This window comes from Saccostrea echinata, unplaced genomic scaffold (assembly GCF_033153115.1).
Source record: "Saccostrea echinata isolate AGI-Se365-2 ecotype Australia unplaced genomic scaffold, CSIRO_AGI_Sech_v1 ptg000001l, whole genome shotgun sequence".
Lineage (NCBI taxonomy): Eukaryota > Metazoa > Mollusca > Bivalvia > Ostreida > Ostreidae > Saccostrea > Saccostrea echinata.
Genome location: NW_026889750.1, coordinates 43,854,874 through 43,876,601, shown reverse-complemented (window position 1 = coordinate 43,876,601; position 21,728 = coordinate 43,854,874). Strand labels below are relative to the sequence as shown.

The window sequence follows — 21,728 nt, the reverse complement described above, 5'->3', positions numbered from 1 at the left end:
ATGACATTCAGTCTAAAGTTAGAAATGAATTAAAATTAAATAAAAAGAGTTATGTGATCTAGACAATAAAACTTAAAAGTACTATTGACGTGTATTATTTTCATTAAAATAAACATTGCTGGTATTTTAAAATGAAATTGTTGAATCCTAAATTATTTTTATTTTTATTTTTCGACCACCCAATGCATTTTTTGGAGACAGAAAATCGTAAACCAAAAAAAATAAAAACTTTGGCCTAATTATAGACCTGTAAAGGACCGTGTACACAACATAAGTATTACAGAAATAGAAGTTACTAATTATAAACATGTAAAGGACCGTGTACACACTGTAAGTATTACAGAAATAGAAGTTACTAATTATAAACATGTAAAGGACCGTGTACACATTGTAAGTATTACAGAAATAGAAGTTACTAATTATAAACCTGTAAAGGACCGTGTACACAACATAAGTATTACATAAATAGAAGTTACTTATTATAAACCTGTAAAGGACCGTGTACACAACGTAAGTATTACAGAAATAGAAGTTACTATAATTTATAAACCCATTAAGGGTCATGAACACAATCTAGAATTTAAAGAAATCAGAGATGAAAAGAAATAAGGGTCACATTGTGTTCAAATTTAATAGACAAATTTAAAAGCTGTTGTCCAAACATAGACATAGAGATGATGTGTTAATCTGAGGTACAGGCATAAAGGTACTGTAGTCCAATCACAGATGAAAACTAAAAAAAATTTAATTTCAGAGCACTAAGATACGTTGGTCAGGAGTAATTACAGATATTATGAAAGCACAGAAGTAATGTAATTCATTAAAAAATAAAAGCATTAAGATAACTGGGTCTAAAAAAATATTGTTTAATTTAGTTTATCAGCAGATAGTGAGGTCAGATTTATGATGACAAGGACTTATAATTTATCTTGCACAACAAATTACTGACAGCATAATAAAGGTGAATTTTGACTAGACTAGTGTGTCAAGAATGTTCTGTAGTATGTTGTCATTTGTCAGGGATTGAAATGTCTCTCATAAGAGCATTGTTACCCAATGGCCTCATGTTTTTCAGTCAAAGAGATTTACTCTGATGTTTATCTAAGATCATTTGGTCAAGGTCATTTAGAGAAAAAAATATAAATACTGTTTAAGATTTCAACTTTGTAACAGAAGAGATAAAGGTGTTTACATAGAGAAAAGTTGTTACAACTTCAGAGTTAATTGTCTGATTAAAAATTGTGGTTAAAATACATATACAATTAACATATTTTTGTCTTGGGAAACAGTCCTCGCCTAGGGAAACTGGAATCTTGCTAACTCCCCCTAATGATATATTTCTGTTAGATCACCTGAGCCAAAGGCTCATGTGAGCTTTTCTGATTGAAGGATGTTGGGCATCCACTTATTTTCTGATATCTGGTGTCTGTCATCTGTAAACTTTTTACATTTTCGACTTCTTCTCAAGAACCACTGGGACTGTTAATGTCAGTGTATCACTTGTTTAAAAATTAAACAGAATTGAATCTCTGAAGAAATTTTGCAAGATTGACTCCTTTTCTGGGATGAAAAAAAAACAAGGTATGTAACATGAGAAATATATCGATAGGAAAAGGAGAATTAATGAAATTCCTGTTTGTAATAGTTTGGGCCATGGATATCGGCCTGGATAGCTCAGTCGGTAGAGCACCTGACTAGTGATGCAGGGGTTCCAGGTTCGATTCCCGGTTCAGCCATACACTTCTTCTTTCCTTTGTCCAGACTTGCAGGTGAATCAGGGGCAAATAAGAACTTAGGTTGTGCCCTTGAGGGCGAAGACAGTGTAAGGAGGGGAGAAATGTAACGGTTTGGACCATGGATATCGATATGGATAGCTCAGTCAGTAGAGTGCCTGAGGGATGGGTCCTGGGTTCGATTCCTGGTCCAGCAATACAAGTTCTCCTTTTCTGTTACATGTGTCATTCATATTTTGACCTCTTTCTTTCACCTAGGCTTCATCATCAGACAAAACTAAAGTGGAGAAGAGGCTTAGAGATACTAAAGAAAAAGTCATGGACATTTTGTTTGATGCCTTTGAGAAACATCAATATTACAATGTCAAGGATCTTGTTACCATCACCAAACAGCCAGTAGTAAGTCTCTTTATCTGATATTGTCATTCAACAAATGGCCAATAGAAAGTCTCTTTACATGTGATATTGCCATTCAACAAACAGCAAATAGAAAGTCTCTTTACATGTGATATTGCCATTCAACAAATAGCAAATAGAAAGTCTCTTTACATGTGACATTGCCATTCCACAAATGGCCAAAAAGTCTCTTTACATGTGATATTGCCATTCAACAAACAGCAAATAGAAAGTCTCTTTACGTGTGACATTGCCATTCCACAAATGGCCAAAAAGTCTCTTTACATGTGATATTGCCATTCAACAAACAGCAAATAGAAAGTCTCTTTACATGTGATATTGCTATTCAACAAACAGCAAATAAAGAGTCTCTTTACATGTGATATTGCCATTCAACAAACAGCAAATAGAAAGTCTCTTTACATATGATAGCTTGTAGTAAATCTCTTTATCTGGTATTGTCATTCAACAAATGGCCAATAGAAAGTCTCTTTACATGTAAAATTGTCATTAATTAAATAGCCAGTAGTAAGTCTCTCAACATATGATATTATTCAATTACGGCCAGAAGTAAATCTCTTGACATGTGATAATGAAATAGAAAGTATATCTTTACATGTGACAGTGTCTTTCTACAAACAGTCTATAGAAGTCTCATTACATGAGATATTGTAATTCAACAAACAGCCAATAGAAAGTCTCTTTACATGAGACATTGTCTTTCAACAAATAGCCAAATTGAAAGTCTCTTTACTTGAGATATTGTCATTCAAGAAACAGCCATTAGAAACTTCCTTTACATGTGACATTGCCATTCAACAACAGCCAATTGAAACTCTCTTTACATGTGACAGTGTCATTCAATATACAGCCAATAGAAACTCTCTTTACATAAGATAGTATTTCTTTGAAAAAATTTAAAATTGAAAACAAGCCAATAAAGTAGATGCATACCGGTACTTATGATGAGCAAGGGTGCCTCTTCCAAAACTGTGAATTTTATGGTCCCTTGGTCAGGGGTTCTGGTTTTAGAGCAGGGCTCTATTAATTATATATGAAAATGCACTAATTCTTTGAAAAACTTTCTCTGCTCTTGGGTATTTAGCAGATAGACTAAGTGCATGGTTATGATGAGCAAGGATGCTTCTTCCAAAATTGTGAGTCGCTCAGGTGATTTACTGCTATCTGTTTTGTGTGTCATTATCTAATGGTCATAAATTTTTGAACATTTTGAGCTTCTGCTCTTGAACTGTTGAACCAATTTCAACTAATTTTGGCAGATAGCAGTAATGGGTGAAGAGGTACAAAAATTATGAATTTCATGATCCTTGCCCCCTGGGGACTGAGGGGTGGGGGCTAAAACCATCAAAATTAGTACAATCTCTAAATTTTTTAAAATATAATTTAAAAAGTACTTTCATAGTTTTTAATGGTTGTAAATAAAAGATCAATAAAGAGACAAAAAATACCTTATCTTTGTACATTAAATGTTCTTCAAAGAACAAGAGAAGCCAATGTGAGAGGGAATAAGATTGGTTGTTTAGTTCGAATGGGGATAGTAAGTATAGGCAAGTAAAAAGATCTACTTTAAGATTTGTTATTGAGTACTGACTAAGTATTTTGTTGATCCCGTTTATCCTGCTTCTTTTGCATTTGGGCAAAATAGCTTATTTTGTTTTATTTTACACTTCTATGGATCTTTTACAATATAATATTGTATTATACTCAGGTGACCCTTAAGGCCCTTAGGCCTCTTGTATTGAGTTGATAAAGATAATCATTTAATTGTGTTTTTATTGAAGTTGAATAATAATCAGTAATCATTGGCAGGCCTATAGCAACGGTTTCAAAAGTGGGGGGGGGGGGGGGGGGGAGGAACTTCCAAAAATATCTGACAAGCAAAAAAAAAAAAAAAAAAAATTAAACTAACCAAAAAGTGAGGGAGCCAACTTCCCAAAATACTCTGGTGAGCAAAAAAAAAAATGTTATTTACCGTCCAACCGACCTTACTGCAACCAAAAAAAAAAGGGGGGGCAACCAGCGTATAGCAAAATACTATACTAAGAAAAAGTGCCCCCCTCCCACCTCATTCTACGGGCCAGAGTGGAAGTCGGTAAGAATTTTATATGATACTGCCTTGTACAAACAGCTATTTGCTTTTGTTTTGATGTGAGTGGTGAGTGTGTTGTAAGTGTTCTTCTGCAGGGGGATGCTCTGCTTTGCAGTGCCCTTGTTACAGTTAATTTTAAATTACTTTTCAATTACATTTATTCTAATCTTACAATAAAGTAAAAACTCAAATGAGAAAATCTAAACTTTTCTTTCTTTCTTTTTCTGTGCACAGATAACTTATTATTCATTAATAAGTGTATTGAATATAAATTAACTTTTTTTGTTGGTTGGAACAAAAGTATTTTCAATAATGAAAATATCGTAAATATTATAAATCTGCTGCCAGGGGTGGAGTGTCATTATTAAAAAGCTCATTATGACTGGTGGTTAAACATCTCCTTTATACCTAGGTGACCATTAAACAACTTCTGTCCCAATATTCAAGGAGGGGGGGGGGGGGTAATTAAGTTCTATAAACAAACACTGGTACAGACACACAAGCTTAAAGCCCAAGATAATAAACACCGCCTTCAGTTTTACCTGATCTGGATACCCCCGTCAATCAAGTGAACTAAGGTCTATCATTGGATACTTGAAATTGATTAGAATTTAGTTACTAGTCCCTGTGTATAATATGTACTCCTTGTTTGGCACTCGTGGCAACCAGCAAAACAACTTGCGGTCTTTTGATGTTTACCGCATATATACAGTCTGTACTGGCTCGATAAAGAAGCCGTATCGATACAAAAAAAATGAACTTGGTTATAAATATTTTAAGTAAACACTAATGAAAAATAATTTTATCTTATAATGATTCTGTAAAATAAATCATGCCTTTGTATAATAACTTCTTTATCTTGTAAGTAAATTTCGATTCAAAGCACACTATGATTAAATAGGTGAGTAGAATTTCACTCATGGATTTTTTTAAGTTTTGAGACATGGCGAAAAAATATGATGAAACTTATAGACAAGAAAAAAATGCTAACACGGCTCTGTTTGCTTATAATAGATTGAATATTGAGGATAAAAACAAAATGTTTCAAATTGATTTAGTGCCAACTTTGACTTGACATGGTATCAAGGTTTTCTTCTTTTTTTCTACCCACCAGTCTTAAAAATATTTTTTGAAAGAAATACATATGTTATCAACTAATATAGATTTTGTTTAAAAGTGTTATTAATTAGATTTACTTGAATAATATTTTAACCCTCTAGAGGCAGTGTTTTCACAAAATTTTCACCATTGGGCTCATTTAAAAATTGGGCCACACGTCTTTTCATACAAACGGGAAGTAACTCTAAATATGGCAGTAATCGAAGCTAAAATACTTTTTACGATAATAATAATTTTTAAAAATTTTAAAGAGACAGGCGAGGATAAATATTTTACTTTTTAAAAATTACCTGAATTCATTAATTTTTACGATAAACCGAACTCACTGACAATTTTTACAAAAATCGATGGGAATTATGTTTGTTTTTTTTAATATTTATCAGCTGTTTATTATAAATATGAAATATGGAATTTTACAAATATTAATTAATGCTGAGTATTATGATTTTTCTATCAATGTAGAGAACTACTAATTTTATCTCCCTATGAAGCGTAAGCCAAACAAGGGTTTTGCGCTGTGCACAATCTGCATGACCGTCAATGCCTCAGGATACTGCAAGCATACAAAAGTCCCTCAATCCTCTTACCTGAGAGAACCGTACGGTTAAAAATCTCGGCCTTTACTGATTAAGGATAAATATCACAAATGAAAAAAATTGATGCATGGATTAATATATATTAATTATTTTTACTGACTTTGTAAAGAAATGACATTGATAATATTTAAAAAATTGTAGATTTTCTTTGGTGTTTAAATATGCAACTTTGTGCCAATTTCTATATATCAAATCTTTATATTATTTGCTCACATTTCATGACATTATTCAAAGTCTAACAAAATGTCTACACTTATTCAACATAAATATATTTTAAAAATATATTGCTGATTTCCCCCCAAAAAAATTCATTTGTGTAATTTATCCTAAAAACTTCAAAGCTGAGAATGGCAACACTTTTATGTTCTCCAAATGCTGGGTCAGAAAATTTTAAGTAAGTGCAAAGTGTAGCAGAAAGAAACAACACCCCAACTATTGCCATATGAATGACCTAAAAAATTTTATGCAATGGAAAAATCTTGAATATTGATTGTGAAATTGATACCTCCAAATACTGTATGCAGGGAAATTTTTGTCCCCATTTTATTTTCATCCCTTTCACCCTTGTTGCAAGAGGGCGAATTTAGAAATGGGGAGGATTCATGAAAGACAGCATGAACTCTGTAACAAAACTGTGCCTTGGTGACTTTAAACAGGGTAAAATTGTTTGAATGTGTAAAGGGGCAAAAATAACCCTGTATACAGCAATTTACTGAGATCTTTGAATAATTCATATCTTTATTTGCATACAGTTGAAATTCAATATCTCGAACACTGATATCTTGAATACCATGGATATGTAGAAGTGATTTGGAAGTCCCAACCACTTAGTATTTTACCCCTGATATCTCGAATCCTTAGATATCTTAAGTTTTTAGCTCACCTGAGCTGAAAGCTCAAGTGAGCTTTTCTGATCACATTTTGTCCGGCGTCCGTCTGTCTGTCCGTCTGTCTGTAAACTTTTCACATTTTCGACTTCTTCTCAAGAACCACTGGGCCAATTTCAACCAAACTTGCCACAAAGTATCCTTGGGTAAAGGGGATTCAAGTTTGTTCAAATGAAGGGCCATGCCCTCTTCCAAGGGGAGATAATTAGGAATTAGTGAAAAAAAAATGGCATCATTTAAAAATCTTGTTCTCAAGAACCATAGGGCCAGGAAAGATAAAACTCATGTGGAAGCATCCTTAGGTAGTGTACATTCAAGTTTGTTCAAATCATGAGCCCCGGGGGTAGGGCGGGGCCACAATGGAGGATCAAAGTTTTACATAGAAATTTATAGGAAAAATCTTTAAAAATCTTCTTCTCAAGAACAGCAAAGCCATGATGAGTCATATTTATATGGAAGCATCCTCAAGTAGTGTAGATATAAGTTTGTTCAAACCATGACCCCGGGGGGTAGGGCGGGGCCACAATGGAGGATCAAAGTTTTACATAGAAATATATAGGAAAAATCTTTAAAAATCTTCTTCTCAAGAACAGCAAAGCCATGAAGAGTCATATTTATATGGAAGCATCCTCAGGTAGTGCAGATTCAAATTTGTTCAAACCATGACCCCCGGGGGTAGGGCGGGGCCACAATGGAGGATCAAAGTTTTACATAGAAATATAAAGGAAAAATCTTTAAAAATCTTCTTCTCAAGAACAGCAAAGCCATGATGAGTTATATTTATATGGAAGCATCCTCAGGTAGTGCAGATTCAAGTTTGTTCAAACCATGACCCCCGGGGGTAGGGCGGGGCCACAATGGAGGATCAAAGTTTTACATAGAAATATAAAGGAAAAATCTTTAAAAATCTTCTTCTCAAGAACAGCAAAGCCATGATGAGTCATATTTATATGGAAGCATCCTCAGGTAGTGTAGATTCAAGTTTGTTCAAACCATGATCCCCGGGGGTAGGGTGGGGCCACAAGTGAGGATCAAAGTTTTACATAGAAATATAAAGGAAAAATCTTTAAAAATCTTCTTCTCAAGAGCAGCAAAGCCATGATGAGTCATATTTATATGGAAGCATCCTCAAGTAGTGTAGATTCAAGTTTGTTCAAACCATGATCCCCGGGGGTAGGGAGGAGCCACAATGGGGGATCAAATTTTTACAAAGGAATATATGGGAAATTTTTTTTAAAATCTTCTCAAGTACGACAAAGCCATTTGTTATATTGACATGGAAGCATCATCAGGTAGTTTAAAATTCAAGCCAATGTGCTCAGGTGAGCGATGTGGCCCATGGGCCTCTTGTTTTCTCAGTCCCATCTAGTTCGAGATAACGAGGTTAGACTGTATATGATATGCATTTCTTCTTGAATATTTACATTTTCAAATTTGTTTGTCCAAGATAAAACTACAAATAGTAAAAAAAAACTTGATTTCTTCTCAAGAAATTGACTGGCATGATTATTTTATGCATAAATGCTTTTATCAAATTATCATGCCAGCCAATTGCTTGATCACTTTCAATATTTAACCTTTAATTTAGGAGTAATATTCTGAAAACTTGTTATCATTGAATTTGAAATTTTAGTTAATTACATTTGTTAATTACAGTAATTGTGATTGTAATTTAATTGAAGAATATAGCAAAGTAATGCCATTTAATTAATTAATTGAGTATGTAATGAACCCCATCCCTATTGAGTACTGCAACAATAGGGGGATCAAAGTTTCACATAGGAATATAGAAAAAAATGGGTTTTTTTTTTAAACTCAAGAATGTTAGAATCACAATGATATATAAGAATATGCATGAAGTATAGATTTTTTTTTCAAATTCTACCTCCATGGATCTAGGGAGTCAAGATTTTACAAATAAGAATCTTAAAAATTCTCTTTAATATCTCATATGTATTAATTTGCAAACATCCTTATTTTAGTTGTGTAATTCAAAACCTGGACCACTGAAATATTACTGACTCTGCATAAAACAACAATTATCGATCAATCAAAACCTGGAATCTGGGTGGCCATAGTAGGAGTACAGAACTAATGTAAATAGAAAACTTGTGGAAAGTGTTTTCCATATTGTTCATCACAGTCAGAAAATACTCACAGAACATTATACCAGTGTACTTGATTTTTTTCCCCCAAATCATTTGTCAAATGGCAATTTACCACCTGCCAAAAGTGATGCAAGCATTTTACACATTTACGTGATAGAAAGTGAAGTGACTCTCTTGGGTCTGAATGACTTTTATTATCATGGTCGTGAAATCTGAGTGTTTCATGAAAATCCATTGAATTTTGTACCCACATGAAATGCTCAACTGAAAATGTAAATCTGCCAAACTTTGACCCAGTAGAATAATATGTACATATGTATAGACCTTCTCAGTTGTTAAAGCTTGAGCTCACATAATAAACTAAATTCATTTTCAAATTCTCATAAGATATTACATGATTCCTAAGTGTTCAGATTTTTAGATCACCTGAGTGACTCAGATGTAAACAGATAGCAAAACAGATCACCCGACTCAGGTGGCTTCCTTCTGGTGACATAACTCTGTTGAAAACCAGCATAATTTCAGCTTCCTCTCAGAAATGGCCAGCCAAACTCAGCCAATTTTGTTATGTAAAATCTTTGGATGAAGGGGGACAAAATTAAAATACCTGAGTGAATGTGAGATCAGTGATACCTTATGAACAGATAGAGTTATTCCTCCTTCTTTGTCAAAATTTAGAAGGCATTAATGGTTTCATATACTTAACCTAAAATGGACAATTTTGAGTATGTGTTCTTAATTTATTAAACAAACTTTTGAGAGGTTTCCTTTTCAGATCTTGTAAAAGCATTTTTTTATAAACATTTAAGTACAAAAAAAACACAATTAGCCATCCAGCAAGGCATGCAAGTTTGTTTTGGGCGAAGTCGAGCAGGTGCTTGAAAATCAAGTCCAGGGCTTAATCACTCCCCCCACAAATACAGTATACAAAAAATACAGCACATCCTTATTTTAATGAATCTGGTAAATACAAAAAGTTTACATATAGTTTTTCATCTCATAAAAAAGTCAGCCCAAATTTAGGGCAAAAATGCTCGAATTAGAAGGGGAGATTCAGGAATTATTTTTGCATCAGCCATGTTTTGACGCGAACCTCAACCAAAATACTTTTATAACACTTCTTTATTGAGGTTGTGCTTTATGAACACAAAACCATATACAACTCTACCTTCCAAATATATGGCTTATAATTAACGTAACTGGACATAAATTTTTTTTGCTTTAATATCATTTATTCACTAAAATTTGCTTTAATATCATTTATTCACTATATACAATACTTTAGCTCACTTGAGCAAAGTGCTTAAATAAACAAGCTTTTTTCTGATTGAAGTTTTCTGTGGCATGTCAACATTTTACATTACTCTAGGACAAGAGAAGGAATTTCAAATGAAACTATTTCCATATATATGGCAGTCAAGAATGATAACTGAAAGTTGCTCTAAATATACTCATGTAATTTTCATGCCCAATCAGAAAACACAATTTCTTGAATATTTGGAAGAATAAGGTATTTCCCACATATTTACTGTGAACAAGCTCGAGATTTTCATCTCAGAATTAAATAAAAAAAAAAAAGCATATTATATAAATATTGCATGTAGTTGAGTGTAACATTGAAAATTTTCACGCCTCAAAAACCATTGTCAACCTCGGCTGCGCCTTGGTTGACAATGGTTTTCGAGGCATGAAAATTTTCAATGATACACTCAACTACATGCAATATTTATTATATTATATTGAATGTTTTATACAAATACATATAACAGTGAACCTTGTGCGCACAAATTCTGCGCAGTCACTATTTTTTGAAATATCACCCGTCGTCAAGCAATGTTGACTGTTGCTACGCTGGATGGCGTGGCTTCATCATTCAGCGGGTATTAGTGTTTTTTAACAAATGTTTCTCGACGAATCAGATTCAACTAATTTACTTGAAAGTGTAATATTAATTAATGCATGAAACAAAATGTGATAGCTAAATTACGGAGGAATAGATCACACCATCAAAGTATCAAATACATTCCAGAAAATGCTCAGTGTTGTTAAATATAATTTTTGCTTAGCCATCCAATTTTCATTGATATCATGAAGTTCCCATGTGTATAGATTTACTGCACAAAATGTTGATCATAGCTTAGTTTCTGAATACATATATATATACCATGAGTGCTGAATATCATGTGATATAAACACATTAAATGGGCATATAAGGAAAGATGTAAAACCTGGGGAACAAGGAATGAAGAAAATGTTATTTTTATCATCACAATCTTGCCACACATACCAGGAATTGAACAATTTTGTTATAAACAGGAAAATAATTAAGACTGTTATATCCCAAGTACCAAAACATCTTCATACCAGCTAGGCTCTGAAAACTGAAATCTGTTGTATTTATATAAAATTTTTAACACAAATTAAACTGCTGGGATTACTACCTCATGCCGCATTATTCCTAAATGTTTATAAAATTTACCAAAAATTTGTTCTAAAAAATCTTTTGAGCAGAAAAGTTTACAACAATGTGTTTTATTTATTTTCTCATGGGTTTGTCTAGTGCCTTTTTCTGATTGGTTAGAGGGATAAGCACCTTGTGTATTCTGTGTATCTATAGCTATTCTTGACATCTGTATATGGAAATTGTCCAGACCTTTTACATTAGTACAAAGCATCAGTAAATCTGTAAAAACCTTTTTTTTTTTAAAAAAAAAAAAACCAAATGGGCTCTATATATATAGCTAAATTAATATGCAAAGACCCTAAGGCCAAAGTTTTTATTTTTTTTGGTTTACGATTTTCTGTCTCCAAAAAATGCATTGGGTGGTCGAAAAATAAAAATAAAAATAATTTAGGATTCAACAATTTCATTTTAAAATACCAGCAATGTTTATTTTAATGAAAATAATACACGTCAATAGTACTTTTAAGTTTTATTGTCTAGATCACATAACTCTTTTTATTTAATTTTAATTCATTTCTAACTTTAGACTGAATGTCATTTTCATTTAGTTCTGATTTTTGTTTATCAATCAGTGCTTGGTTCATGATGTTCAACTTCTTTATATGCTCTTCAGTGATATGTGATGTGTTATAAACCTCAGTATCCCCACAAACTAAAAATAAGGATCCAAATTTAAGTTAAATTTAGATTGAAGAAAAATACAATTTAATTGTTTAACAATATTGAAAGTAATTAACGTTGAAATAAAAGTTATAATAATTTGATCATGCAGCTATCAAATTTAATGTTCCAATAATTCTCAATCAAGTCCTTTAAATTTTGTTATGTACCTGCACAGTAAGCAATGCTCATTATTTACTTTATAGTAATTCAGAGGGCTCTGATCTCAATTGAGTATCAAATTTGCAAAGATTTGTATATTAAAATTACTTCTATAAATTAACAAAATGTTTTATACACATTTGAATTTATACAGTGAAATACCAGTCAGCTTTACTTCAACTAAGATGTATCTCTCAACACTAAATTGGCTTCACTATTATCCATGGATTTATCAGCCTATGATTTTGGGAAACACCATTTTTGGGGAATTGGGAAAAAATATTGGCTATATGATGAAATTGGAATTTTTTTAAAAATGTTGCTTAAATCATGTATTCAGGGGTAATTCATTTAACATTTCAGCATGAACTCTAATTTGGGCAACCAAACGACAATTAAATATGATCCATCTTCATCATACAATGATACAAGATCAATTATGAATAATAGACTAATAAAGGTAAAATGGACTTCAATGAGTATAAAGTATTTTTACAACTTAGGGTAGTACATGTACATGTGTGTATGAGATTTCAATTTAGGTCATTATAGTATCTGTTTCTGGAGATTATAAACCTCCTGCAAAAATTATACTAAGTACACATTTTCTAAAAGTCCTCTTCACTTGCAGATCAATAGAGTAGGTGGAAATAACTTAATAAATCTATATAAACAATATCATCATTTTTAGAAAAACGAAGGAAATTCGGATTAAAAGTTGGCGATGTTTTTTCAGTGTTTTTAAACATGTGTTATGACTGTAGCTTTGCTAAATGAGTTAAATAGATGAAAATTACAGACAATCTGACAATTTTACTTTTTTCCAAAGATAATTAAAAATAAAAGCATTGTTCACCAACTGGGAAAAAATACTGCCAAATTGGAAAAACTGAACTCATTTTCAATTGGGAATGAAGCCGAATGTCGGCCCATGAGAAGGCACTGATAAATCCCTGTTATCTATAGGTGTATCCGTGTCTGCTAGGTCGATCAGGGTTGGGCATACACTCTCCAATATTACGGTATGAATTTAGCCAATTGAGACATCGCAATTAGAGAAAGGGATCATGCATCCAAGATTTTATTCACTTTTCCATGCAGAAAAAGTTCTTTAAGTGTGTGTCATTGCTTTCAGTGAGGAATTACCTTGTTACATGACAGAACCGCCATTTTTGGTTTGCACATGTGTTTATTTACGGTCACCTAAATGTTTGTAAAGGGTTCATATATTTATAAGACTAAGATGCATTCTAAAATTTAAAACCCACCAGTTCAGCTGAGAAAAATCCGGAAAAATATTTCGGAAAAAGACATTATTTTTATTTTCATGATTGGTGAAAATTAGGGTCGGCGGAATCGTAAACCAATTGAAAAAAAAACTTTGGCCTAATGTAGTTTAGATTTTATTTCTTTTAAGTGTTTTCAAACCATGGCCCCCTTGGGCTTAGGTGGGGCCATAGCTGAGGTCAGAATTTTACTTTATAATACAAGGGAAAATATGAACAAAAACTTCTTAAAATTGTTGAACAACACTTAATCAAAGTTACTGAAAGAATCAATGATAATTTGCAATCTGCTTGTCATGTAATTTTTTTTTTAAAAAATTTGATTGCATGAGCATCAGAATACTCTTGATAAAAATACTAAAAGTTATAAATAATACAATAAAAGGACTATTTATGATCACCATATTTACATGTATTTCTTTGAGGAAATGAAACTCAGGTAAACCCATCATTTTTTATGCTTTAATTAGTCTGCATGAACTTAACATTGTCTTCTGTTTCCTTGTATTGACTCATCCTTTTAACATTAAGATAAATAAATAGATTTTATTTTCCTTTTCCCAAATAAGAGGAATAATCTGATAAACTGACACATCCTATTTATAAGATTTGAACTCATGTCAAGAAAAACAAATTAGATAAACAAAATTTAAATTTAAGTGTAATATGGTGTAAAATGATTACCCAAAGCATTGTTTGTTGCAAAGTTTTTTGATATATATCCTTCTTATATTTTATGAATATATATAATCCTTACTGTTTAGTGAACTATGTATTATGATTGTATTTTTTTTAAATAAATTATAAGCATAAAATTTGAGCAGACAAATTAATGGATGGCCAGTGTTAATTACAAAGCAAAAACAATTAAGGACTAGAAGGAAGGATTGGAGGGGTTTGGTTTACTATTACTTAGAGTAAGAGACAATTTGGATGGCTTTAAGGAAGTACAAATGATACTGTATGTAAACAAAAAAGAGACTTAGACTTAATCATCAGTGGATTCTGTATATCTGTCAATAGAAGTACAGAAAGATGTGAGAAAACCATGGATTCTGTATAACTGTCAATAGAAGTACAGAAAGATGTGAGAAAATCATCCAGGAAGTAACACTCTTCAGTAAAAGGAGATAATTTTTTTCTGAAGAGGATGGTAGCTTATAGAACAGTTCTGTGTTGAGCAGTCTTTACATTTTTTTTCCTTGAGACAAGAGATGTCTACCTTCTCTCAGTTTTAATTCATGTCAGTCTACTCTATCTTTACAAAAGAGAACCACAGTTTCCTTGATATTGCTGTATCTACTTCCTGTAGATAACTAACAGGGAAATCACTTAAGAGGCCACATTCTTGTGATTTTTAGTTTGTAGATTTTATGAACCCATGCTTAACTTATAGGTACAAAATATATATTTTCTAGGAATAAACATATTAGTAGGTTTGAAAACTTCTCTTTTTTTATTTTCCCTTAGTCTCTGTCTTTTTGCAACACAGTGTCATAGGCTGTGACATCATAGTTGAGCTGTTGAGACGTCATAGCTTAGCAATTTTGAGATTGAAAACATTGTAAACATTGGATTTCAACAACATATTTGGAGAAACTTTGACAGATTTAGTCTCTGTCAGGATGGTTTATTTACTCTCTATCTTATTACAGGCTAGGGAGTACTTTTTACAACATTCTTCGTGAAGGAAAAGAAAATCGAGTGTTAAATTTTGCCACACTACTGATATTCTGTCACACTGTGACAGAATATCACTTTGATATTCTTTCACAGTTCACTCTGTGACAGATATTCACTTTTATTCAGTAAATAAATACAGTATTTTACTGTTTAAAATATAATAAAATGTTTTATTCAGATTGAGTAAAACCAGCATATAAAGTATAGTTTTATGTGATGCCACAATTTATCCTATAGTTAGATTGGAGAAAAGAGCACCATGAATTTTAACAAATATACTAGAGAATATTATATAGTAGTGAAATAATGCTATAATGTGATTCTTATATTGCATAATTATAGTATTGTATTAATTTTCTGTTGTGGTTTATTTGTATTACATATATAGTATTTCCTTCAATTATGTGACCTTTTGCAACTTATCTAGGTAACAATGAACCCAGACATTGTTGAGAAGGAAGGATGATCACTTTCCATCCTGTTGCCTTCTTTTTATCCTGCCAATTACACAATATTTGTTAATTCTTTCTGTCTCCTTGATAATTCTTGTTATGAATCAGTCATAACTAGGAGGAGGTTACTTGGAATTGCTGCAATTAGCCAATCTATAATGGTTGCTTCCTGTTGTTATTATACAGACAAAATTTTACCTTTTTCATATCCAAATTTTTGTACCTTTTTCCCTTTTTTTTTTATTTGAATGACCATAGACCACTGAAGAACTTAATATGTATTGTCTGTCTAGTTGTCTCTCTGTTTATCTATTTGTCTGTCTGTAGACATTTTTTCAAAATGACCTTCCTCATACAAGTTTAGTAAGATTTCAGGAAGGATTGGTATGGGTACATGTGTACACAAAATGACTCTGTTGAGATTTATTTTGTTTTTCATTCTCTTTACTCAGTTTTTATCATTAATGTCAAGAGTTATGTGCAGCCTTCAAATTACAACACATTCTAAAAATTGGTCAAATTTCAGTAAAATTTTGTAAAAGAAATATCATCATCACCATCAATACCATTCCTTTTTTTTTTTTACGTTGAACATGTTTTATAAATAATTACACAAGGAAAAAGTTTATTGAAACAAGGACAACATTTAGTATAAAGTCTATACAATCACTTCTTTGTAAGGACCTTCGAACAAATGTCGGAGCAAATATTCAAATGATACATCCAAATTTAGTCAACTTCAGGACATTGAGGAAGTTTTAAGAGAGACAAAATTTTATCAGAAATAAATGATTATTTAACCTCATCCACCTCATCATTTGATACATTATTTTTTATGTTTTAAATTTTTTTTCTGTGTAATAAAGCTTAATCTGAATAAAATATGGAGATAACAAAAGTAATCAAGCTCAAAAGTCCATTGAAAGAGAAAACAGGGATCTCTAAAAAAAAAAAAAAACAGGATTGGGATCAGGTGCCATGGAGGGGTAAGCATCCCCTGTCGACTGGTCACACCTGCCGTGTGCTCATTGACATCATCGAGCAAACAGAAAAGCCATAGACAATGCAGTGTTTAAATAATTGCCTAACACTTAGTATGAAAAATGTCTGTCAGCATTCAACTTAATGATAGATTGTATTTGCTGACAAGGTCATTGTATCAACCATAGAATTTGTGAAATGATGACTTGAAACAAGGCTGTTGATATCTTTGTTTTATCAACGTGTTTGTCACTAGCTTGTCTCATTTAAGAAATTGTAATGAGCATGAGTTGTATAATTGTTCAAATCATGACCCTGGGGTTTAGTGTGATCGCTACAATGGGCGATCAAAGTTTTACATAAGAATATATAGGAAGCAACTTTAAAAATCTTCTTCTCTTGAACAACTGGGCCAGAAGAGTTGAAAATTATGTAAAAGTTTTGTAACATAGTGTAGATTCAAGTTTGTTCAAATCATGACACATACATTGGAACATAGAGAAAACAACTTTTAAAAATCTTCTACTGAAGAACAGCAAGGCATGATTTGTCATATTGATATGGAAGCATCTTCAGGTAGTGTAGATTCAAGTTTGTTTAAACCATGACACAAAATATACCCCCACCCCCCGTATAGGGTGGGACTTTAATGGTGATTATGTTTTAAAAAGGAATATATTGGGAAAATCTTCTTCTCAAGAATACCAAAGGCATGATAAGTCATACTGGTATGAAAGCATCCTCAGGTAGAGTAGATTCAAATTTGTTCAAATCATGATCCCCAGGGGTAGGTGGGGCCATAGTGGGCGATGTATGTTTCTAAGTGTTTGTACGGTGAGGCCGCATTGGATGATTAAAATTTTACATACCAGACATAGGAATCAATCTTCTAAAATCTTCTTCTCAGAACCATCAAAGGCATTATTAGTTATATTGATATTGAAAGTCCTCAGGTAGTGTGTAGATTTAGGTTTTGTTCAAATCATGACCCCTTGTAAAGGGCAGGTGCGTAATAGGTGATCAAAGTTTTACAAACAAATTGTATAGTGAATAAATCTGATGAAGAGCTAATGACTGAAGAGAGCACTGTGGCCCATGCTCCTCTTGTATTTTTTCCTCACAACTTGGCCAATTTAAACCAAATTCAAAAAGTACCCTTAGAGGAAGAGAATTCAATTTTGTTTAATTCATTTGAAAGCTGAGGGGAGATGGGATGAATACATATTGAATCTATAGAATGGGTAATTGAAAAATTTTGTTATACTCAAGTTTTAGATTATGAATTAATATTTATGAGAATTATAGCTCATAAGATGTACTTTCAATGTGAGTGTTCTTTTATAATAATAATATACTCTATAGCTATATTGGGTGCATGAGAATTTCATCAACTGCCGCTGAGAATGCTGCATAATCAGTCCAGGAAGACAAGTTTTTAATTTTATGCTGTTTCAGAGAATTGATAAAGGAAGAAAGATTTTTACATTGTGATTAAATTATATGAATATATTTAGGAATGTAACCTAGATATATTTTTTTTTTGTGTGAAGAAATTGAATACCCGGTACTTGCTGTTGGGTGTAAGATAATATGACACAAGGAGTTTGTATGGTTATTATTTATGCAGTAGAGAGCCATAAAATATATGCTATTGTTTGAAAGTGTAACTGAAGATATCTTCAGTGTTTAATTTAAGCTGTCTGGAATGTAGAGCTGTCCCTTTCATTTATACACACGAATGACTCAAATATTGAGGACAACACACCATTGTGCTTGATGCTATCTATGACCCTATTTTACATTGTATCTCCTCTTTGTAAATAATGCTACAGAGATGTGAAGTGTTATCAATCTGAACGGTCACAGTTTTACCTTGCAATTCTGTGCAAGTTTTTAATAAAGTTAATGTTTTATAACATTGGATGGAAACTTTAAAAGATTTTCCGACAGGTACCCCAGTAAATACTGTGGTAGGCCAGGTAAAATTAATCTTTAGATTCTCATCCCAGCCCGCCCCTCTCAAAGTGCCCCGCTCCGTTGTTTTTTATTTTGTTTTTTGGGTGTCAAACGTAAATATATTCCTATATTTTTATTCAGCAAGAATCTGGGTCAAAACTTAAGAGTTATCTCCCGTCTGTATTAAAAGTCGCGTGGCGCTATTTATAGCAAAAAAATATGTGAAGAATGGAGGAAAATCGGCAACAAAAGCAGTTTAAATAAGTAAGAAAAGATCATTTGTCAGTATAGAGAAAGCAGAAAAGTAAAAATAACATAAACACATCTAGATACCATCACTCGCATGACCAAGTTTTTAAAGAGATTTTAACCAAGTAAAAACAGATGAAGAAAATGACACATGGTCAAGCTTTAAAATCACCAGTTGTATGTGATTTTGCATTAAAAAAAATAAAACATCGTCCAAAGACTTTCGAGAATAATAGTGCTAAGGAAATGTTAAATCTTTTAAAAACTGTTCAGGCCTAGGCTTTTCAGTAGAATATTTTACAGATTTACACAATCCTATTTTGCAAATATGATATATTTTAATGTCGAACATGTCAAGTCTCAAGAACGATTGAATGTATGAGGACAGTGGAAATCTGTGATATATCACACAGAACAGAAGGAGTTGTTGGTAAAACTATAATTAAGGTATCTGGGGAGAGGCCGATGAGAAAACATGCAAATGCAATTTATTAGGATCAGCACCTCATTTTTTTTGGCGTGTTCCATATCTGTGTACTTGATAATTTGTTAATAAAACTATAAATATTTCAATTTTCTATAACAAGAATCTTCTGTAGGTATTTAAAAGATTTAGAATATGAAAACAATAAAATCTATTCATATTGGCATTAACATAATGTAAAAGTTATGATGTGTACGAATGTTTTGTTGATACTTTCAATTATAAAAAATAAAAAATAAAAAATAAAATCCGCCCACCCGCCCCAATTTTTTAGCAAATTAGGATGAGAATCTAAATTTTAAATTTATGTGGCCTTACAGATAAGCCCAGTGGTTTATGGTTTAATATGTTGACTTTGTGATAGGCTGGGTCACTCTTACAGTCATTTGATATTGTCTCATCTCCTGAATTAATTACTTATAAAAAAGAAGGATGTGTTCAGATTTCAATTAAATCATAAATGATATTTTATAAAATATATTAATGTGTCTAGACTATTCTTTTTGAAAGAAGTGGAAAGGCATAAACTCTAAAGAGAATAATGTCGAGACATGTACTGATATTAATACTAAGTCCTTGATATAAAAAGACAAAATGTACGTCCACAACTGCATGATCTGAGCGTTGCACATTAGAAAGTCCTTGAAACAAAAAGGTTTCATCTAATTACATTGTAATTACATGTATATTGCATACTCTTATTAAGTACTATGTCCACATTGAGGATAATTAATTATGAACTTCATTGTACAACAAATTTGTACTATTCTGACAGATCAAACTTCATATTACATAACCTACCCTATAGTGTGTTATTGATTTTACAGCGTGCACCGAGTCGGTAGGGGTGATGATCTAAATGTTAAAAAAAATCACTATGATTCAATTCCATGTGCATACAGTGCAGACTAATTACCAGTAATACACTCTAAGGTCACTGGCTGACTCCATAGGTCTGATATGTACATGTATCTTTTTTTTTTCTTTGGTATAATTACACTTATCTCTGTTTTAATTTATATTTATCTCACAAATCAAATGTACATATATACATTAATTACTATAATCTAGTGAATAAAATTGATGTTATTTATGTATCTAATTTTGTGAGGTTGGAAAGATTTAATCATCTGAATACAATACAAATATTGTTTTGAAATAGTTAACAAAAACTGGAAGCAGTAAGCCTCAACTTTTTCCTGAATGTTGATGAAAACACAAATTAAATCTTCTCTGTAGCGGATTTTGCGTGAGGTGACGGGGGATTATGTACAAGCTTCTTCCTTCCTGTCGTTCTCAGGACACACTCAGTTTCTTGTTAAATCAACACATCCTGTCACCGGCTAAACTTACAAGTAGGAGTTCATAAAAATGACTAATATTATGTAGTAATTTGGGATTAATTATGAAATAGTCAATAATGATATAATACTAACATTTTAATATTCTACAATTCTTATCTCATTTATATTCATTTTATATTCCAAATTCATATTTTTTTCATAAAATTAAATGCACAATATTTATTACTATTTTGACAATTATATCTATATACTAGTTTGACAATTATATTTATGAGGAGCATTCTGCACGTTCCTGAATGACTTAGTTATACTGCATGTTCCTGAATGACATAGTTATACCCCTGCTCCGAAGGAGAGGGGGGTGTACTGTTTTACTCTTGTGTGTGTGTCTGTCTGTAACAAATTTTTCGTCACAGTTTTCTTAGCAACTACTCATTGCAAATGCTTGAAATTTTAGCACACTCTTTGTTTAGGCATGCCATATGGTGGGATTAATTTTTGTTGGAATCTGATGTCAACTTCCTGTTTATCTGTGTGTCTGTCCGTGCCATCATAACAAATTTTCGTCACAGTTTTCTCAGCGACTACTTGTCGCAGATGTTTGAAATTTTAACACTCTCTCTGTTTAGGCATGCCATATGGTGTGATTCATTTTCGTATGAATCCGATGTCAACTCTCTGTTTTTCTGTGTGTCTGTCTGTACCATACATAACAAATTTTCGTCACAGTTTTCTCAGCAACTACTCATTGCAGATGCATGAAATTTTAGCACCCTCTTTGTTGAGGCATGCCATATGGTGGGATTTATTTTTGTTTGAATCCGATGTCAACTTCCCTGTTTATCCCTGTGTCTGTCTGCACAATATGTAACAAATTTTCGTTGCAGTTTTCTCATAACTACTCATTGCAGATGCTTGAAATTTTAGCACACTCTTTGTGGAGGCATGCAATATCATGGGATTCATTTTTGTACAATGTCAACTTCCTGTTTATCCCTGTGTCTGTCTGTAACTGAACTTGTGTATATTCACATCAGAGTGTATATTCACTTCGAAGCAGGGGTATTACTAGTGAGCGTTGGCTCACAGACTTCTTGT

At 32.3% G+C, this 21,728-nt stretch overlaps 1 protein-coding gene across 1 annotated transcript in view; it reads left to right on the top strand.

The window, feature by feature from the left end:
- The window catches only part of LOC133192254 (general transcription factor IIF subunit 2-like), a 58,883-nt gene that overhangs the window by 20,953 nt on the left and 16,202 nt on the right, over positions 1-21,728 (top strand). The window contains exon 7 of the mRNA XM_061328249.1: positions 1,992-2,132. Within this exon, the coding sequence (XP_061184233.1) occupies positions 1,992-2,132 (141 nt within the window). The remainder of the gene's footprint in view (positions 1-1,991; positions 2,133-21,728) is intronic.